This window comes from Corylus avellana, chromosome 6, assembly GCF_965113065.1.
Source record: "Corylus avellana chromosome 6, dhCorAvel1.hap1.2, whole genome shotgun sequence".
Lineage (NCBI taxonomy): Eukaryota > Viridiplantae > Streptophyta > Magnoliopsida > Fagales > Betulaceae > Corylus > Corylus avellana.
In genome coordinates, this window is record NC_142495.1 from 16,360,756 (window position 1) to 16,380,685 (window position 19,930).

At 38.0% G+C, this 19,930-nt stretch overlaps 2 protein-coding genes across 2 annotated transcripts; both read left to right on the forward strand.

Annotated features, from left to right (window-relative positions):
- The first annotated feature begins 772 nt into the window (after window positions 1–772).
- Window positions 773–14,395, forward strand: LOC132186313 (coatomer subunit beta-1). Its single transcript, XM_059600219.2, has 4 exons — window positions 773–3,085; window positions 5,871–6,380; window positions 9,467–9,552; window positions 13,850–14,395. Exons 1-4 carry the CDS (start codon window positions 1,037–1,039, stop codon window positions 14,055–14,057), a joined length of 2,853 nt encoding a protein of 950 aa, XP_059456202.1. The 5' UTR covers window positions 773–1,036; the 3' UTR covers window positions 14,058–14,395.
- A 2,424-nt stretch (window positions 14,396–16,819) lies between these two features.
- LOC132188628 (exocyst complex component EXO70I-like) lies at window positions 16,820–19,063 on the forward strand. The gene has a single exon (XM_059603141.2). The coding sequence runs from the start codon at window positions 16,820–16,822 to the stop codon at window positions 18,923–18,925; it is 2,106 nt and encodes a 701-aa protein (XP_059459124.2). The 3' UTR covers window positions 18,926–19,063.
- Window positions 19,064–19,930: the final 867 nt, after the last annotated feature.

The following is a 19,930-nucleotide window of genomic DNA, read 5'->3' on the forward strand; positions in this document are numbered from 1 at the left end:
CCGAATTGCCGCCACCTTGAAAATTCACTATTGTTGTTGCTCCCGAATCGCCACCACGAAGACACGCTCCCCTCCCGCCAAGGCCGATCCATCGCCGCTGAAGAGGACTGCTCCGACCGGAACCCCTTTGGGAACTCCCTCCTCCCCACCGACGACGAAGACAACCCCCAGTAGAAGCTCTCTGACCAGTGCATTAAATTACGATCGTACCCTCTGCCATACCGATCGAAGCCTCCCTTCCGTCGAACTCGTGCTTTGGCCGCTTCCTCACCATCCTCAACCCCTCCTATTCTTCGTTGGCCGCCGATCGGTCCTAGTCGTACCATGTCGACACCGACAAAAACAACAAACCCTTGATCCTTACATTCTCGGGCGACTTGTAGTAGAAGCCCCTGTGCGACGACGACCATAACAAACCCTTTTGCACTTATCTCCATACGACGTCGTATTCAAACCCGAAAGGAAAAGTTAGAAAATAATAAAATAATATTTAATTAAAAGGGATGGTTAAAATAAATGTTTTGCTGGAGTGTGTAATGAAAAAACAGTAGTTAAACTAGTAAGTTGTACTTTTTGAGTAGCTAAACTAGCAACCATTGCTGAAAATGCTCTAAAAGCTTTATATTTAAAAGCTCTATTTTTCCACCGCAATCACAAACACTCTTAGACCTTTCCCCCCCTTTTTTTTTTTTTTTTTCTCAAGCAAATTGAGTTATCTCTTTTCGTTTCCGAAGAACGCTTGAGGCTTGAGGACAGTTAAAACAAACAAAAAGAGCTCTGTAAATGTTTTCAAAAGAGCAGCCAAACGGTCCTTAAGGCTTTTGTTCCATCCATTCAAATCCAGATCTGTTTTCCCGATTCTCCCCCGTCCGTCGAGGCCTTCACTGCCTGGGCATGTAATACGACAATCACTCATACCAACACTCTGCAGGTCTGCTCAGATCCAAATTCCCACCCCCTCGCTCGGTCCCCCAAATCTGATTTCAGCGTCCGATCTGAGATCCGATTTCCTCCAAAAATCTGCCTCTCGGAAGAAATGGAGAAATCGTGCACCCTTCTGGTCCACTTCGACAAGGGCACGCCTGCGCTGGCCAATGAGATCAAAGAAGCCCTAGAAGGGAACGACGTCGCGGCGAAGAGCGAAGCCCTGAAGAAGGCCATCATGCTCCTGCTCAACGGCGAGACCATCCCCCAGCTCTTCATCACCATCATCCGCTACGTACTCCCCTCTGAGGACCACACCGTACAGAAGCTCCTCCTCTTCTACCTCGAGATCATCGAGAAGACCGACTCCCGCGGCAAGGTCCTCCCGGAGATGATCCTCATCTGCCAGAACCTCCGCAACAATCTCCAGCACCCCAATGAGTACATCCGCGGCGTCACGCTCCGCTTCCTCTGCCGCCTCAACGAGTCCGAGATCGTCGAGCCGCTCATCCCTTCCATACTCGCCAACCTCGAGCACCGCCACCCATTCGTGCGCCGGAACGCCGTGCTCGCCGTCATGTCCGTCTACAGGCTCCCCCAAGGCGAGCAGCTTCTGGACTCCGCCCCGGAGATCATCGAGAAGTTCTTGTCCACCGAGCAGGACCAATCCAGTAAGCGAAACGCTTTCCTTATGCTCTTTACTTGCGCCCAGGACAGGGCTGTCAATTACCTTTTCACCCACATCGATCGAATTATCGATTGGGGGGAGCAGCTCCAGATGGTGGTGTTGGAGTTGATTAAGAAGGTTTGTCGGGCCAATAAGTCCGAGAAGGGAAAGTATATTAAGATCATCATATCCCTGTTGAATGCCTCCTCCGCCGCCGTCGTTTACGAGTGCGCTGGGACGCTTGTGTCGCTTTCGTCCGCACCCACGGCGATACGGGCGGCCGCGAGTACCTACTGCCAGCTGCTGTTGTCGCAGAGCGACAACAATGTGAAGCTCATTGTGCTCGATCGGCTCAACGAGCTTAAGGGTTCGCACAGGGAGATCATGATGGAGATGGTGATGGACGTGCTTAGAGCGCTTTCGAGTCCGAATGTTGACATTAGGAGGAAGACTCTTGATATCGTGCTGGAGTTGATCACGCCGAGGAACGTGGATGAGGTTGTTATGATGTTGAAGAAGGAGGTCGTGAAGACTCAGAACGGCGAGCACGAGAAGAATGGGGAGTATCGGCAGATGTTGGTGCAGGCGATACATTCTTGTGCGATTAAGTTCCCGGAGGTGGCGAGCACGGTGGTACATCTCCTGATGGATTTCTTGGGCGATACCAATGTGGCTTCGGCTATGGACGTGGTTGTTTTCGTGCGTGAGATTATTGAGACGAACCCCAAGTTACGGGTTTCCATAATCACAAGGCTGTTGGACACCTTTTACCAGATTCGGGCTGCCCGGGTGTGTTCATGCGCTCTTTGGATTATTGGCGAGTACTGCCTCTCGCTGTCGGAAGTTGAGAGTGGAATTGCAACCATTAAGCAGTGTCTTGGGGAGCTCCCATTCTTCACGGTCACCGAGGATGGGGAGGTGCAGGATGCTTCCAAGAAAACACAGCAGGTCAGTTCCACGATGGTGTCTTCTAGGAGGCCCGCCGTTCTCGCGGATGGGACCTATGCCACCCAAAGTGCTGCGCTAGAAACAGCCATGTCGCCTCCGACCCTTGTCCATGGGTCCCTCTCATCTTTAGGGAACTTGAGATCCCTGATTCTTGCTGGCGACTTTTTCCTCGGGGCAGTTGTGGCTTGCACGCTGACCAAGCTTGTTTTGAGATTGGAAGAGGTTCAGCCATCCAAAGTTGAAGTGAACAGAGCATCTATACAGGCCTTACTGATAATGGTCTCTATGCTCCAACTAGGGGAATCTTCGGTCCTTTCGCATCCGATTGATTACGACTCTCGGGATAGGATTGTTCTATGCATTAGGTTGCTGTGCAATACCGGTGATGAGATAAGGAAGATATGGCTGCAGTCCTGCAGACAGAGCTTTGTGAAAATGCTTGCAGATAAGCAGCACCGGGAAACGGAGGAAAGTAAAGCTAAGGCCCAGATATCTAATGTACAACCAGATGATCTTATTGATTTCTACCATCTGAAGAGCAGGAAGGTAAGGCAACATTGCTTATCTGATCTATTTCATGCCCCTAATGAAATATTTTTTATCATTTTTTTTTCTTCGGATTTTAAATACTCGTGGTTTCCCCACCATTGTTGATGTTTGATAGATAATGCTGATTATAATTGATGAAATTATATATGTTTGAGTCAGTTTGACTTGGTGCATATTTTGGTCAATAATGGTATTTAGTTTCTTACTTTTTCCTCTGAAACAGAATTTCTCTTGGTTGTCCTGTCCCTTTCTTCAAGTTTATTTGATTACTTCCTGTTCTCATCCCATATTCTTTAAGCCCATAGGTTTGTTTTGTCTTCTCCCTCTCATTAGTTTTTAATTTTTTGTCATCTATCTGAAGTGAGAGCACTTTTTGTTTTGTTTTTTTGTTTTTTTTTCTCCTTTTTTCTATTTCCAATTTATCAACTCATGGTTCTGTTTCTCACTTCATTTTCTATGCTTGACGCCACAGTTGTGCTTTTCTTTCTTTGCTTCTTTCACTGTCTGAATTGCATCAGATAATTAAGGTGACAAAAACTGACAGTCTAGGGACGGCACATCTTTGAACAAAGGCCATATTTCTTCTTCTTTGTTTGTTTATGTTTCCTGTTTCTTTTATTATTGCTTCAAATTTTCTTTTAGAAATAGAAGGGGAGTGCCGGCAGGTTCTTCTGTAAAACTCAATCTTTCACAATAAATTCTATCAAATCTCAAGGGTTCTTGGCTTCAACATCAAATTCTATCAAAGCTTGTTTTCAGTGGAACATAAGAGCACTCACAACAGCTACCCTATAGCTGTTTCCCCTTCGTAAATATAGGAAAATCTTAAAAAAACCACAAAAAACCACTTGCAACAGCTTCCTTATAGGTTCTCTAAACATTGAGTATGCTACAGTACTACCCAATGTTCCTATCCATTATTTTAATACAAAATATTTCTCTCTCCTTTCTCATCTCTCATCTCTTTGCCTTTCATTGGGAACTGTGTTGGAATTTTGTAGAAAAGGTAAGGGTAAGTAAGGAGGAAGAGAAGGAAATGGAAAGAGAGAAGGGCTGGAAACAAGAGCAAACATCCATCATAGAGATCAACATCATATTAAAAATGTTTAGTCAGATTTGACTTATAAAAAACATGTTTCGTTTGCAGATTTGACTTATAAAAAAAATGTATAGTTTGTAGATTTGACTCGATGTCTGTTGTGTGTCATGAGACTAACATTATGAAAATTTCAGAATTAATAAGAAAAACATGTTCAAGTAACAATATCAGTTAAATAAAATAATGGATAATATGATCTCCGTGGTCAATGGATGCATTTCTGATAGACCGATATTACAGCGATAATCTTGGATTTATATCATAGATCAACTTCATGTCTTGAAGAATTCTTCAAGACATGAAGTTTCGCTATTCTTGTTTTTATTTTTATTTGTAAAATAGTTTATTAAAAGAGCGTAAGGGGCATAACCCAAGTATATAAGGAGAATACAAGAGAAAACAGACAACAAAGCCAAGAATAAGAAAAGAAAGCACAAAAGTCTACTAAGTTAGAAATATTGAGAAAGACGTTTGCAGAGATCCATATAAAGATTTAAGAATCTGTAGGTCTGAACTCTTCTTCTCGCATTCTTTGAAACTTTGAGCATTCATTTCTCTCCAAATGCACCATATTAACATGAAGGGATTAAATTCCAAACAATTTAAGATCTCTCCGACTTCCTTTCCACTAGACCAAGAGATCCACTATCCATATAGGCATAACTCACTCTACTCCCAACATCTGAAACATAATTTATGGAGCAACCTAACCTTTTCAATTCTCGACTACCTTAGCGAACCAACTAACTGGAGCTAGAAGGAGAAGCATTGCTCAGAAGATCCTTCTTGTGACTGGCTTCAATAGATACAAAAAGGGCTATAATCTCAAATTTATTGCAAGGCAGTCCCATATATTTAATAAAACTGCTCAGAAAAACTGGTCTCCTCCGATGTTGTCACAGGTAAACATTAATAGGCTTGCAGAAGATTGGCTCACTCCATTGAGAGTTGGGCAAAGCTGGCGTATCATTTTCACACTCTACCCCACTACCCTCCACTACCCACAAAGCCTAAATAGGAAGCAATTCCTTTCCCAAGCAACTAGCCTCTACTACGTGATCAACCAAAGAGAGCTGCAACATGAGCTATGCCAAGGCACGGGCCTTTCCTAGCATCATAAACCTCCACAAAGAGTTCAGTGTTGTTGTGATTGGTTTTGACAGTTTTTCGACCAGTTCAGTTCATGTTTGACAGATGTGGTGGTTTTACGGCCAGGTTCATGGTGATTTTGGCCGATTCTTCTTGTTTTTCAACCAATTTAATGGTATTTCAGCCTGTATATGGGTATTTTTGAAGTCTTTGTGTCAATAAAAATTCATTTGTTGCAAGCATTATATAAGCTCCAGCTTGAGGGCTTGTATTCTTCCATATGAATGAAATGCAATTAAAGAAAGAGTGAATGTTTTTGGTGTTATGCACAAATCTTAACAGAATGGATAGTTCCAGAAAAGAACAAAAGAAACCGAAACTTATCAGTCTTTCATACTGCAAACTGAACTTAATACTGATCTCTCTCTCTCTCTCTCTCTCTCTACTTAATGCTATAGTCACACGGGACCCTTGCATCAAATATGAGTTATCTATGCTTTCTTATATGCACATTTATTTTTTTTGATAAGTACATTTATGCACATTTATGCACATTTCTTATATGCACATTTCTTATATGCACATTTATTTTAGGGTATGAGCCAGCTTGAGTTGGAAGATGAGGTCCAAGATGATCTCAAGCGTGCCACTGGTGAGTTCACAAAGGATGGAGATGATGCAAATAAGCTCAATCGAATTCTTCAGCTTACAGGATTCAGTGATCCCGTCTATGCTGAAGCATATGTGACAGTTCATCATTATGACATAGTCCTAGATGTTACTGTTATCAACCGAACCAAGGAGACCCTCCAAAATCTGTGCTTGGAGTTAGCAACCATGGGTGATCTCAAACTTGTTGAGCGACCACAAAACTACACGCTAGCTCCAGAGTCGAGCAAACAGATCAAGGCGAATATTAAGGTCTCTTCAACTGAAACAGGAGTCATATTTGGTAACATTGTGTACGAGACTTCAAATGTTCTTGAGAGAAATGTTATTGTTCTCAATGACATCCATATTGATATAATGGATTACATCTCCCCTGCATCATGTGCTGATGTGGCATTTAGAACAATGTGGGCAGAGTTTGAGTGGGAAAACAAGGTACATCTTTTAATCCTTGCTGCCAGTTTCAACTTTGTTCTTCACTATGTTGTTTATGTATAAGTTTTTGAAACTGTTTCACTAATTTGAAACTAATATGATAGGCTGCTTGTATTTTATTATTCTTCATTGAATTGATCATACATGCTTGCATTGAGAATATATTTAGCATGATCCTGAAGGATATTGTGTTCTTCATTGCGTGATGATTGTTTGACATCATTTCATTCAAACATGAATTGTTGATGTTGTGGTTTGTCAATGCTGAGATAGGATTTGAGATACCTGCTTAGTCAGTTGTTTTTGGACCTAATGGCAACTTCTCCCCCAGAATAAGGGGTGACAGATCAGATCACGTCATCTTCTCTCTCCCCCCTCACACGCACAATTGGAATAAAAAAAAATCAAAATGTTCTATGCACCTGTCACCTTGAAAATTAATAATAACATCTAATTACTGTCCGCATGTACAGCCCTAGTAGTTATATGGTTTTACTCATGGCGGTGGTTGTTCTTTTGATCATGGTGACGATGTTGAATTTGCTAATTAGCTTATGCAGTGGTTCATTGAATAGTAGTGTTGGAGGCACTGATGATGATCAGACATGACATGTTGAGTCTAACTACGGCTTTGAGTTGGTTACGAGTCCTTGAAAGGATAGAGTTGTTCCAATTTAGGTCCAAAGTGAGTCAATGCATTACTTTTACTTTGTGTACCTTATAATCTTAAGCTGCTGGCAGTTTATCATAAGTTAAAAATCTCATGATTGGGAACTGGATGTGGTATCACGCTTCTTTGAATTGTTGTACTCCCACAAAATTAGACCTAGAAGTGAGGATAGAATTTGTTGGGTTCCGTCCAAAAGAAATACTTTTGAATTAAAGTCATATTATCAGTCACTATCTACCTTGGCTCAGACTTTTGGTCCTTGGAAGAGTATTTGGAAGGTGAAGGCTCCCTCTCGAGTGGCTTTCTTTTTGTGGACGATGACTTAAGGAAAAATTCTCACTTTGGATAATCTACGAAAGAGGAATGTTATGGTGACAGTGTGGTGTTTTATGTGTAAACAATGTGGAGAATCTATTGACCATCTACTCTTGCATTGCAAGGTTGCAACTGAGATATGGAATATGTTTCTTCATCTCTTTGGAGTTAGTTGGGTTATGCCACGAAGGGTGAATGATTGCTTGGAGAGTTGGAGGGGTGACAGTTGGGTAATAGACTTGCTTTTGCATATATGGAGGCTAACTCCATTGTGTGTGATGTGGTGTCTATGGAGAGAACGAAATTCTCGCAGCTTTGAGGACCATGAGAGTGGCATGCTTGAGTTGAGGAAGTTGGCGTTAAATACAGTGTTCTCATGAAGAGTGACTTGGTCTCACTCGCATGAGTCCACCTTTTCTGATTTTTTAGAGCTTTGCAACTCTTTTCTCACATCACTAGAGTTCTTTTGTATACTCTCTGTGTACATGGATTGCGCCCCTATGCTCGTTTGTCAATATACTTATTACTTATAAAAAAAATAATAATCTCACGAATCATGTTTTTCTCTTAAACAATAGGATTCAAATGTCAATTTGTTTAAAAGCTCTGGGCACAATTGAGCTCAAAGGCCTTATAAGGCCTAGGTGTGAAGTGCAAAGTGCAAGCATGCACCTGATCAAAGTAAAGTGCTCTTTTTTACTTAGTTATTTCCGCGAGAGAGATTCATAATATAGAATCAAATAAGTTTGAAAAAAAAAAAAAATTTCAAATACTGATTTACTTAAGCTTGTTAGCTCAAATATTTAGAACGTTGTGTTCTCCAATTGCATGAAGGTTGTAGCTTCAAAGATCTAAATCCTGTTAGGCTATTTAATTTCTTAAAATCTCTGCCTATAAATTTGAATAAAATTTTAACAGGCAACAAAATAAATTAAATAATCATCAAATGTTTCTGAATTTGTGGATTTCTGCTATTTTAATTATTAATGGGGAATTCTCTTTATATACATCATGTGTGCTAGGGTTGCACCCCTGTTAATGATATGCATTACATATCCAAAAAAAAAAAAAAATCATCAAATGGAATGAAATTAATACACAACAGTGGAAACTAAAATGTTTTACCCAAAAGAGAGAAGCAAAAAGAATATCCTGTATTTCCAATTATACCCAACCATGGTAGAAATTATCAATTTTAAGCACATCATTTTACAAAATATACCCAAGATGTGTATAAAAAATAGTGTGAATATCCCTAATCAATGTCATTATTAATTGGTTGCTGATCAATTATTAATTTGAAATAATTATAAAAAAATATTAATTTGAAATGAATTACATATATTTACTGCAAATAAATTTTGTGCTTTTTTGCACTTTTACTGTGGTTTATGCTTTGTGTAACAGCATATATATATATATATATATATATATATATATATATGTTTTTATTGTTAGGTAGTTGTACCCATGTGTGGTGCTGCTACATGCTATATTTTTCTTGTTGGATACCAGACTTGGATTCTGATTTTAATTGCAGAATTGAGGCATTTTGATGGTTATGTTTCTGAGCTCTCTTTTCACCGGCAATTTTTGCCCAATGGATGCGATTCTCTTGTATTTTAGGCCAGGGGGATAAACTGTATTGCTAGACCTTCATATGTGATGCTTTTAGTATGTTCATTGTCTAATCATTTACCTTCAGTAATGATCTGGGACTCGAGTAGCATATGTTTGTGAGATTATGCTTGTATTTGATTTTTGTGTAATCCCTCATCTATTTAGCTCAGGTTCGTGTATTTTAGCAATGTCTAAGTTGCTTTGGCCTATGTGTTTTGCTTCTCACATCCAATCAGCAATGATGTATTTCTTTTGTCTTTAGTTTTTAGAATCTCTTCATATTCACGTGATTCTAGCATCTCAAATTTTTGGATGATTTGATGATTGGTGTGCATTCTCAATTTAAATAAGCATAGCAAATATTTTTTTCAGGTTGCTGTAAATACTATCATTCACGCGATTCTAGTATCTCAAATTTTTGGATGATTTGATGATTGGTCTGCATTCTCAATTTAAGTAAGCATAACAAATATTTTTTCAGGTTGCTGTAAATACTATCATTCAAGATGAGAAGGAGTTTCTGAACCACATTATCAAGTCAACGAACATGAAATGCCTCACTCCATTGTAAGTACTTTAACTCTGGGTTCAGCCTTCTATACCTTACACTACTAGAGTATGATAGAACTCTCTCTCTAAAATGCTTCCTTTCTTTCCTTGGTCCTTTTCCCATCCTCCCACTTATTAAAAATCACCATTGAATCTGTGGGGCCCATATGAACCCCACACATGACCCCACAAATTCAATGGTGATTTTGAAAAATGAGAGGATGGGAAAAGGTTGAGGGGAAGTTGCATATATATATATATATATATATATATATATATATATATATATATATATATTGTGTGTCGGTTGTGAATCATTTGAAAGTAATAGTAGTCAAATTTTTCTTGAGAGTTTTTCATCTAATTTGTTTGTTTGTTTTTTTTTTTTTTTTGTGTGTGTGTGTGTGTGTGGCTTTTTTGGGGATTGGAGGGGGGAGGGGGGAGGGGCGGTGGATAAATGTACTGTGGAGTTTGTCACCATTTAAGTGGTATCTTTTTCTTATTGTCCTTCAATTTTACTGTAGTAAATTGTGAGATACAGTAAGAGTATTATTGTTTTAACCTTGTTGGAAGTCTTGGGATATGTTACATAGTTTTTTTTTTTTTTTTTTGGTGGGGAAAGGAGTGTGAATTGTCGGGGTATGTATTACACATTCATGATATGTAAATGATGCTGCATAGTTTGGGCTAGAAACCTATAATAGGCATATATCACCCACTTTTTCTTGTAAAATGCACATCGTTTCATTGTCTTTTGTAATTTAATTATGCAAACCCACCTGCTCACCACCCTTTGTGAATTTCTTTCTTTCCCAAGTTATTGAATAGTTAGAAAGTAAAATAATTGCCCAGTCACGAAGATATAATTTTTCAGCGTTGATGGTCCTCCCAATTCTTTTGGGAGCTCCTCCGTTGACAGGTGGTCTCATATTCCATCACCTTGTGGAGCAGCATTGCTGCATTTACCATTTGGGACTGGCCATGAGACATACATTCACTGAATCTTGTTACAACATGTTACTAATTAAAAACAAATATAAACTTAGCTTTTCAGTTTGATGTATTAGCAGTAATGGCATGATGCAATGCTAGATTCTTTCTTTTTTTTTTTTTTTTTTTTTTTGTTGTCTTTAAAAAAAGTGTAGCTTTTATGTATTGACATCTCTTTTCAACTTAATTGTTGTTTTAATGAATCCAATATGAACTCTATCACTCAGAACATATGGTTTTATCTTTTGTAGTCCATTCTGCGTTGGTTTTTATGGTAGGTGTTGTTTGGGAGAATCTGATGGGGCTGTTTTTATCATAGTATTCCAATGTTGTGATACAATCGTATTATCATCGTATATTGGAATTATATTTTTATGATTTCTAGTAACTTTTTGTGTTATATATTAAATATTTTCTGAAATAGAAAATGTAGTGTTACAGTAGAACTCGAGATTTACTGAACCACCTCCAAAATTCTATTTAATATTGGATAACCTCAACTAATAGTTTTTTTTTGATAAGTATAACCTCAACTAATAGTTAATTCAACAAGCTTCTAAAATGTCCATTTCCTGGAATAAAAATCCATAAGCTTTTCTGAGTGTTTGGAGGCTCTGTCTCTGATCATTATTTTTCATCTTTGCTGTCCAAAGTTTCAAGATTTAGGTTAAGATTGATAATGGAATGAAGAAAGGAGATAGGGGAATAAAAGTATCAGAGCCCTACTGCCTATAGGTGTGGCCCAAATGGCACTTCGACCCAACTTAAAAACCGAGTTGTGGGTAAAGAGGTTTGTGGCTTCTAATCCACGGGGTGCATGAGCCAAATTAAATTACCAAGATAAAAAAATCAGAACCGTACAGAATAATTTTTTCTGTTTTTATACTTCTCAAATTGGGGTTAATGGGAATTCTTAGACACTGCCATTATGGATGATTACCCGACTGTCATTGAGGTGCTATATGTTTTCAGATAGTAGTACTTGAATCCATTGTTGTAGATTGCACAAACTGCTCTTATACCAAACCGGTTGCTGGATTTTATCTGGCAGCAGGTGTGACTCATAGTGTTTGGGATAACTAGGGCTAGGGTTTGTGGTTGAACAGGCTTGAAAAATTAGGAATTAGTGGTCTAATAGGGCAAGGATGTGGTAAGTTTGGAAGTGAACAAAGAGAACTCAAGGTTGGTGTGCTGTTCCTGGGCTGTGAACAGTACCCCAAGAGCGGTATTTTGGGTCTCCTTGGTTGATTGGAAGCTATTGGTTGAGTGATTTTTGTTCTATTATTGGTATGGGTTTGAGAGAAGAATCGGAGTAAAATCATCTTAGATACCTTGGATGGCATCACACAAACTTCAACGAAACTTTGATAGTTCTGAAATTTTAGAAATATGTATTCTCTCCCTTAAATTGGGAGCAATTTACATCAATGTTTGCAGAAAACTAAATGCAATCCTAGTAATACCTGGACTCCATGTGCTACTAAGCCTAAGTTGATAAAACCAACAAATGAAAACCTAAGGACATGTGAAAACCCCTAATCTCAGGAAGTGGCACATCATCGTGATATAGAGATGTTACATGTGTAAGAGAAATGGGGAGTTTGTTGACCACCTTTTTCATTGTGACGTAGCTTATGCCATTTGGATTGCATTTTTAAGACATTTTGGGTTGTCTTGGGTTATGCTTAGACGTGTAGTCGATTTGTTTGCCTATTGATGGACCTCTAGCAGTCTATGGAAGATTGTGCATATGTGCCTTTTTTTTTTTATAAGTGCCTTTTATGGTGTTTATGGAGAGAAATGAATGACAAAAGTTTTAAGGATCCGGAAAGAACGATGGAGGAGATTTTATCTTTATTCTTTGTATATGTGGACAGTTGTTTATGTTTCTCCTTTGTCGATTAGTTATAGTTAAGGCTATTAAGTGAGTGAAGCGTCTCGCGAGCAAGTTCGGGTTCGGCTCGCATAAGCTCGGCTCGTGCTCGACTCGAATATTAAATGAAGCACTTCATGAACACAAATCTTAGCTCGAATATTAAACGAAACAAGCTCGGCTCGACTCGGCTAAGCTCGTGAACAGCTTGTATAAGCTCGTATATATATATATATATATATATATATATATATATATATATATATATAAACTAAGTAATACATAATTAATTATAAATCTCATAATTATTAAAACCTTAAAATTGCATTTATATTTAAGCGTTAGAGAATGAAAAATTCTAGACCCTTCGAGATCAAAAAGAGAGAGAACAATCATTAAAAAGACCTCGATTCAATTAGAGCAGACCCAAACGAAAGGAAGAAGAATCAAGCAGAAACTATTGAGGGAGATTGAGAAAGGCATAAACTATTGAAGAATCAAACAGACTCAAACACTATCACTACCTGTCTGGTGAGCGAGAGTGAGAGAGTGGGAAATGAGAGTTCAGGTGGAAGTTCCGTTGTGACTGGTGAGGGGGATTGAGAGAGAGACGTTAAAAAAAATATTTTTTTGTAGGGGGCGTTGTCCCAATGCAGTCTGAATGCAACCTGTTAACTTGTCCCACATTGTTAAGAAAACATCAATCTCTAAGTTTGCTTATCTATAAAAGGATATATATCATCTCTCTTTGAAACCAAATGTCTTGCTGTATTGACTCAGGCTCCATATTCGACTAGCTAGGTTAAGCAAATACTCATATGCAAACTAACTTCTTAAGCAGTTTAAGAGTACTTAAAGTTAAAAAAAAAATTTAAAACAAAAACATTAAATATAAGAGCTAGCTCGCGAGCTGGCTCGGCTCGACTTATTATTAGCTCGAGCTCGATTATTTTGGCTCGCCCTTGAGCTCGACTCGAGCTCGAGCTTGAGTAAAATTTAAACGAGCCAAGCCTGAACAAGGGAAGCTCGCTCAAACTCGGCTCGTTTACACCCCTAGTTATAGTGACTTGTTCTTTTTGCTTTTTTAGTTAGGTATTTTCTTTTGGATATTTCCTGTGTACTTAGGGACGCCTTACACTTTTATTAATTTTATTCAATTACTTATATGAAAAAAAGACGCAATAACTGCAAGTACATATCTAGCAATCCTGAAAATTACAGAAATATCCCCAACTTCTAGAATTAACAAAACCATCTCCTTGCTGTTTTTGTCAAGACCTTTATTTTGCCATTATAAGGGGCAGCTCCTAACTCACAGAACAATACTAACTTTTTATGCTTCATGGGAATATAAAGCTTCATCTGACTTTGTTACTACCCTATCTAATTCATTATGCTCGACTATTTTTTGTTTATGCTTGTTCTCATCATTGCTTGCTAATTGGGGATCAGATCGGCTCTAGAAGGGGAGTGTGGGTTCCTCGCTGCTAACCTGTACGCAAAGAGTGTTTTTGGGGAGGATGCTCTGGTGAATTTGAGCATTGAGAAACAAGCAGATGATAAGCTGGGTGGATACATAAGGATAAGAAGTAAAACTCAAGGTATTGCCCTAAGTCTTGGGGACAAGATCACTTTGAAACAAAAGGGTGGTGGCACTTGACTGGACCGGATGCCTACTTTTTTGTCTATTTTCCTGGAGCTCTTAGCCTTTATTTACTTACTTCAACCTTGTTTGTGTTTGTCTGGGGGCAACATTGTTCTTATCTCCCTTCGAATCACTTGTTATTGCATGTATATTATTACCTTGAAGATCCAAAGATGTTGTTATCACTTTGGATCTTTACATGAGTCATTTGCTCTTTTAGAAATAGGGATTAGATACCATATATTGGAGTCCATTGATCTGATACAAGTTGTCTGCTTGGGCCTTATATTTTTGATTCTGTAGATGACAGTTATTCCCATTAATTTCTGAATATCAGCACTCTTGTGTCTCTATCCCTCTCTGTCTGCATATTTATATTTTGGTTGGCAACCAATAAAACAATTGTTGTCATGATTGATATCCTTCGAGTTCTCTTCCATTTTAGATGATCACTTTTGCATGCTAAAAGATAAGATACACGCACGCACCTTACAGGTTTTTTTTTTTCGTTTATTTGTCAATCAATTCACAATGGATATTTTGAGTTGGAACCATCCCTGTATAATTATTTATTAATTGGTGGTGTGTGGAGACGTGGTGTCTGCATGAATTAATTTAAAAATAGAAGTTTGTTTATTTCATATTCAAAATTAAAAAATAATAATAATAATAATGTTATGGATTTTTCTTGTAATTCTATTCTAGAGGGAGACTAGAGTAGGGCTGAAATAACTGATGGTTATTAACCGACCGCCAATTGTTTGTAAAGGCGGTTTAAAAAAATCACTAACTGCTTAGGGCAGTGTAGTTAGCGGTTTACAGATTTGGAAAAATCATTAATCGTTAATTGCTAACTATATATATATATATATATATATATAAAGCGTAATTGATATGTGTAGAGAAATTATCAGAATAAACAAAAACTGTGAAAGTATATAACACAAGTATTGAAACAGTTAAATAAACTGGAAATTGATGTTCATAAATAAACATAGGATATGTTTAAACACTTACAAATAACTGGTTGACTAATGAAGAAACAAGTTCTTTGAAATCATTTCAAAGGTTTACAAATAAATTTTACAAGAATAGTGGGTTGTAGGAATGGATAAGCAGTGGCGGAGTTAGACATTTCATATTGGGGGTGCTGCTAAAATTTTGTTGGCATCTTAAAAAAAATTCACCCTAAAAATTTGGTAATATACACTATATGCATCACAAAAAAATATCTATAAAAGTTCGTAAATATGTGCTCAAATTGATATATTAAAAATGTAACATGTCGGCACTATATCAAAAAGACAAAAATGCAAAAAAAAAAAAAAGTGTCTAGAAATGCACTTTACAGTCTCTTAGAAGTACAAAATTATCGAGAATCGAATTTAAATCGAAAAATTCATTTCGATTTAGTTGCCTATGGGTTTTCCATTTTTGGATAACCAGACTCTATAGATACATACATATAGGTTTACTAACTTTTATTCAATTTTCTAGGTAACCAAACAGAAGATAATTAAATGAAAACAACAAAAAAATTACAAATAGAAAATATAAATATGTGAGAATTAATAATCAGAGAGATCAGATCAAGACCTAATTTGGCAACTGCATCATTGAGTTCGATCGTTCCCACCCCACGCCCAGTAAACCATACAACCTAAAAAAACTGATAATAAAATTCGAAAAATTCAAAATTAAAACTAAGTAAAAGAAAGAAATTATAACAAAAATCTAACAAAAAAGCAACTGAGAGTTAGAGAGGACTTACTTTGCTTGGTGATGATGATGGTGGCGTCATAATATGGGACAAAAGATCCTCAACCCCACTTTGCTTGACAACCTCATTGAAGACAGAAAGGTAGAAACTATATTGAGAAGTACTGGTAGTACTAGTAATATTGGGGGTGTCGTGTCTTGGGTAATGGGCAGGTAAAATGAATTTTTTTATTTTGGGGTGGGAATTTTTTTTTTTTTAAAAAAAAATCTACGGCACCCCCAAAAAGTGTTGTGGTTCCGCCACTGTGGATAAGTAAGTTTCAGGTAAAAAGTATTGTGTAGTATGTCGAAAATCTAAATTTTATTTAAAAATAGACTCAGAGTTCCATTTTGAATTATTGCATTCTTGACTGAGTGACTGAGTTCTGAAGACTTTGTCTGTCGTGCTTTAGTGAAAGCAGGTTATTGCTACTTTACCCTGGGTAAATTGAATCGAAAGTCGTGAATTGAGCAATAATTTATTTGACTGATTGGTATATATATATATATAAAACGACGTCATTTTGGTTTTTAGTGATTTGTTTTTCTCTTTTAAAACTGTTAGCTGCAATTAGCTGAATTTACTAACCACCTTTTACGTCTATAGACTATAGTTATAGTTATGGGTTTGAGTGAACTTGCACACATGAACGAAAATAAGGACAACAAACATCTCCGAAACATACGGAAGAGAGATAAAGAGTGGGCTAGAAAGGCCAGTAAGTTTGATATAGTCAAACTCATTGCCTTTATAAAGCGAATAATTAATATTGATTATGAAATAATGCCCATATCTCGAGAGAAATTCACTTTACTTGGTTGTTGCGGTTTTGAGAGATGTTTGTTGCTGCAAGTAAGGTTTGGTTTGAATTTGGTCGTCCTCCTCTCTTCATTTACTTTTTATTTGGTGAGTTTGGTTAAGAAAAGTTAAATGGGTGTGTTATAAAAGAAACAAGCTGGATTATAGGCCTACTAAATTGCTAGAGTCCATTCAGCAAAGGAAAAAAAAAAAAAAAAACATGGCCAAGGTGGAGGAGGAGGAGAGCTTTCAGAATCTTGTATCTGCTAGGCAATTGTTGGAGTCTAGCTTACAGAAATCAAGAGCTTTGGCTTCTGCGGTAGATGAGACGGGGCTAAGATTGGAAATGATTAGCCAAAGATTGCCATCCTTGGAAGCTGCTGCAAGATCCATCATCTCTCTGCAAAAATGTGCATTCCATATTGACCCGGCTATAGCAGCTGCTGCTGCAGTTCTCAAGGTCTTTCATACGGCTCGTGAGCTTCAGAAGTCACTCTTGTCTTACAATTGTTCCGATGATCATCTCTTCAACTACCTCTCACTCATGAATCGGCTTCAACAAGTTTTGAGATTTCTTGCTGATAATTGCCGGCTCGCAATCAAGTGGCTGGAGGGCATGGTTGAACACATGGAGGACTATGCAATCACCAATGACTGGTACCTCTCGAATGTGAAGAAATCTTTGGGAATTCTACAAGACTTGCAGGCCAAAGAGGAATCTTTGGGAATTCTTAGTGCCGCATTCCAAAAACTAGAAATTGAATTCAAGCGACTTCTGACGGAAAACAGCGTCCCTCTTGCTTTGGCTTCCCTAGCAACAACCTGCAATGTGGAGGAAGCCCTCAATCAATCGTGCTTGCCGGCGCCTACCATACAGAAGCTGCAGGCAATACTTGTAAGATTAAATTCCAATAGCCAACTCGGGATGTGCATATCTGTATACGTCGATGTTCGGAGTTCAAATGCTAAACGAAGTTTACGAGCTCTTGGTTTGGATTACCTTGACATGTCTATCAGAAAATTTGATGATGAGCAGGGTGTGGAGGAGGATTACATAGAGAAATGGAGTAAGCATTTGGTGTTGGCTGTGAAGTACCTGTTTGAGCTTGAGTATAGACTCTGCAATGAGGTGTTCAAGAAGATAGGATCAGATGTTGGAATGAGTTGCTTTGCAAAGATCGCTGCTCAATCTGGCATCCTCGAATTTCTCCAATTTGGGAAACATGTGACTGAAAGTAGTAACAAGGATGCCATCAAGATGTTGAAGCTATTGGACATGTTTGCTTCTTTGGACAATCTGAGATTGGATTTCAACCGGCTTTTTCGTGGAGAAGACTGCACTGAAATCCAAAATCAGACAAGGGATCTCATCAGAAGGATTGTTGATGGTGCCTGTCAGATTTTCTGGCAACTTCCTCTCCAAGTGGAATTGCAAAGGGGAGGTTCTCCTCCTTCAGATGGCAGTCTTCCGAGGCTGGTGAGTTTTGTAACCAGCTATTGCAATCAGCTGCTTGGTGATGAGTACAGGCCAATCATGGCCCAGGTTCTTGTGATCCATCACAGCTGGAAACAAGAGAGTTATGAAGAGGGTCTTATTTCCTACCAGGTGTGTAAAATAATGAAAGCAATTGGGGTAAATTTGGATCGATGGTCAAAGGCCTATGAGGATATCTCCTTGTCCTATCTCTTCATGATGAATAATCACTGCCATTTTTGCAATCTCAAAGGCACCAAGCTTGGGGATGTGATGGGAGATTCTTGGTTAACGGCACATGGGCAATACACAGATTATTATGCAGCACTCTACTTGAGGGAGAGCTGGGGAAATCTGGTGACACTTGTGAGCCAAAAGAGCCTCCAAACATCACTGGCTGGTCAAGATTTGGTCAAGAAAAGGCTAAAGGCATTCAATGACGCTTTTGATGAAAGGTATAAGAAGCAATCCAAGTGGATCATCTGCAACGAAAACTTGAGGAAGAAAGTGTGCCAACATCTAGAGCAAGCTATTCTACCCGTTTATCAGAGTTACATGCAAAATTACAGGCTTTTGGTTGAACAAGATGTCAAATACAGCGTGCAAAATTTGGAGAAATTGCTCAGCTGTATGTTCCAGCCAACGATTACCAAGTATTGGGGCGGCAATAATGGAGACTTGGTGGGTAACGTGGAATACAAGTCATCCGCAGCATGGAGTTTGGGGAATATGCTCAGCGCTCTTTTCCCGCAGAAGCTAAGCAAGTACGGCAGAACCAAACGAGCGCAGTGGATGAACAGAATGAAAAATTCTGTGACCAATCAGTTTCGCTTCAGTCTTACTGCTATTTGACTCCTCACACCTACATTTTTGTTAGAAATATAACAAGATCTGATCTACTTGTTCCACTTGCCTCTACTCATGAGTCTCCAACATTTCTTCTCACCCACAATATCCACTGTATAAATGCTACACATGGACAGAAAATGTCGAAATGATACGCACAAGCCTCGTTCTTTTCGACACAAAACTTATTTTGCGAGCTGTTAACTATTATTGGGTGTTGTTTATATTAGCATAATATGAAAAATATCACTTATATATGCAGAGCCTTGGGCGATACTCCAAGCTGGAGGAATGAGGGCCACCCACCAGAGAGACGGAACTAGGAATTTATATTGAATAGGGCAAAGTATGAATGAGAAATATATAAAATAGGGAACCAAAAAATTGATGAAAAATATATTAAGATTAATGATTAAATCAACATATAAAAAATAAAGGGTAAATCCACATACCCCTCAAACTACCACCCAATATTTGACAATGTCTTTCTCAAATTACTAAAACATTGTCAATGTCCCCCAAGGCTAGTAAGAAGGTAAAAATGTCCTTATATATTTCTCTATAAGACCAAAATACCCATATAATTCAAAAAAATATAAAATAATATTTTTTAAGTTTTTTAAAACAACAAAAATTGTAATTTAAAAAGTACGATTTTTTTTTTAATTATTTTTTAAACTAATTTTTTTAAACGATCTTTTTTTTTTTAAATGCAAATTTTTATTTTAGAAAAACATTTTTGAATTTTTATTTGGGAAATTATATATAAACTCTTTAGATCAACGCGCTTTTATTAAAAACTCCATAGGTGTTTTTTTTTGGAAATTGACTCCCTGGGTCAATCGAAACTACAATAAGCTCCCTACCGTCAAATTTTTTTAACAATCGTTAGTGCTACTCAAAACTCTTCGTTTTATCTCATTAAAATATTAATTTTTTATTAATTTAATTTAAAAAGTTAAATCTTAAAAAAAAAAAAAAAAGGTTGAAGGGTGGTCAGGGATGGCACCC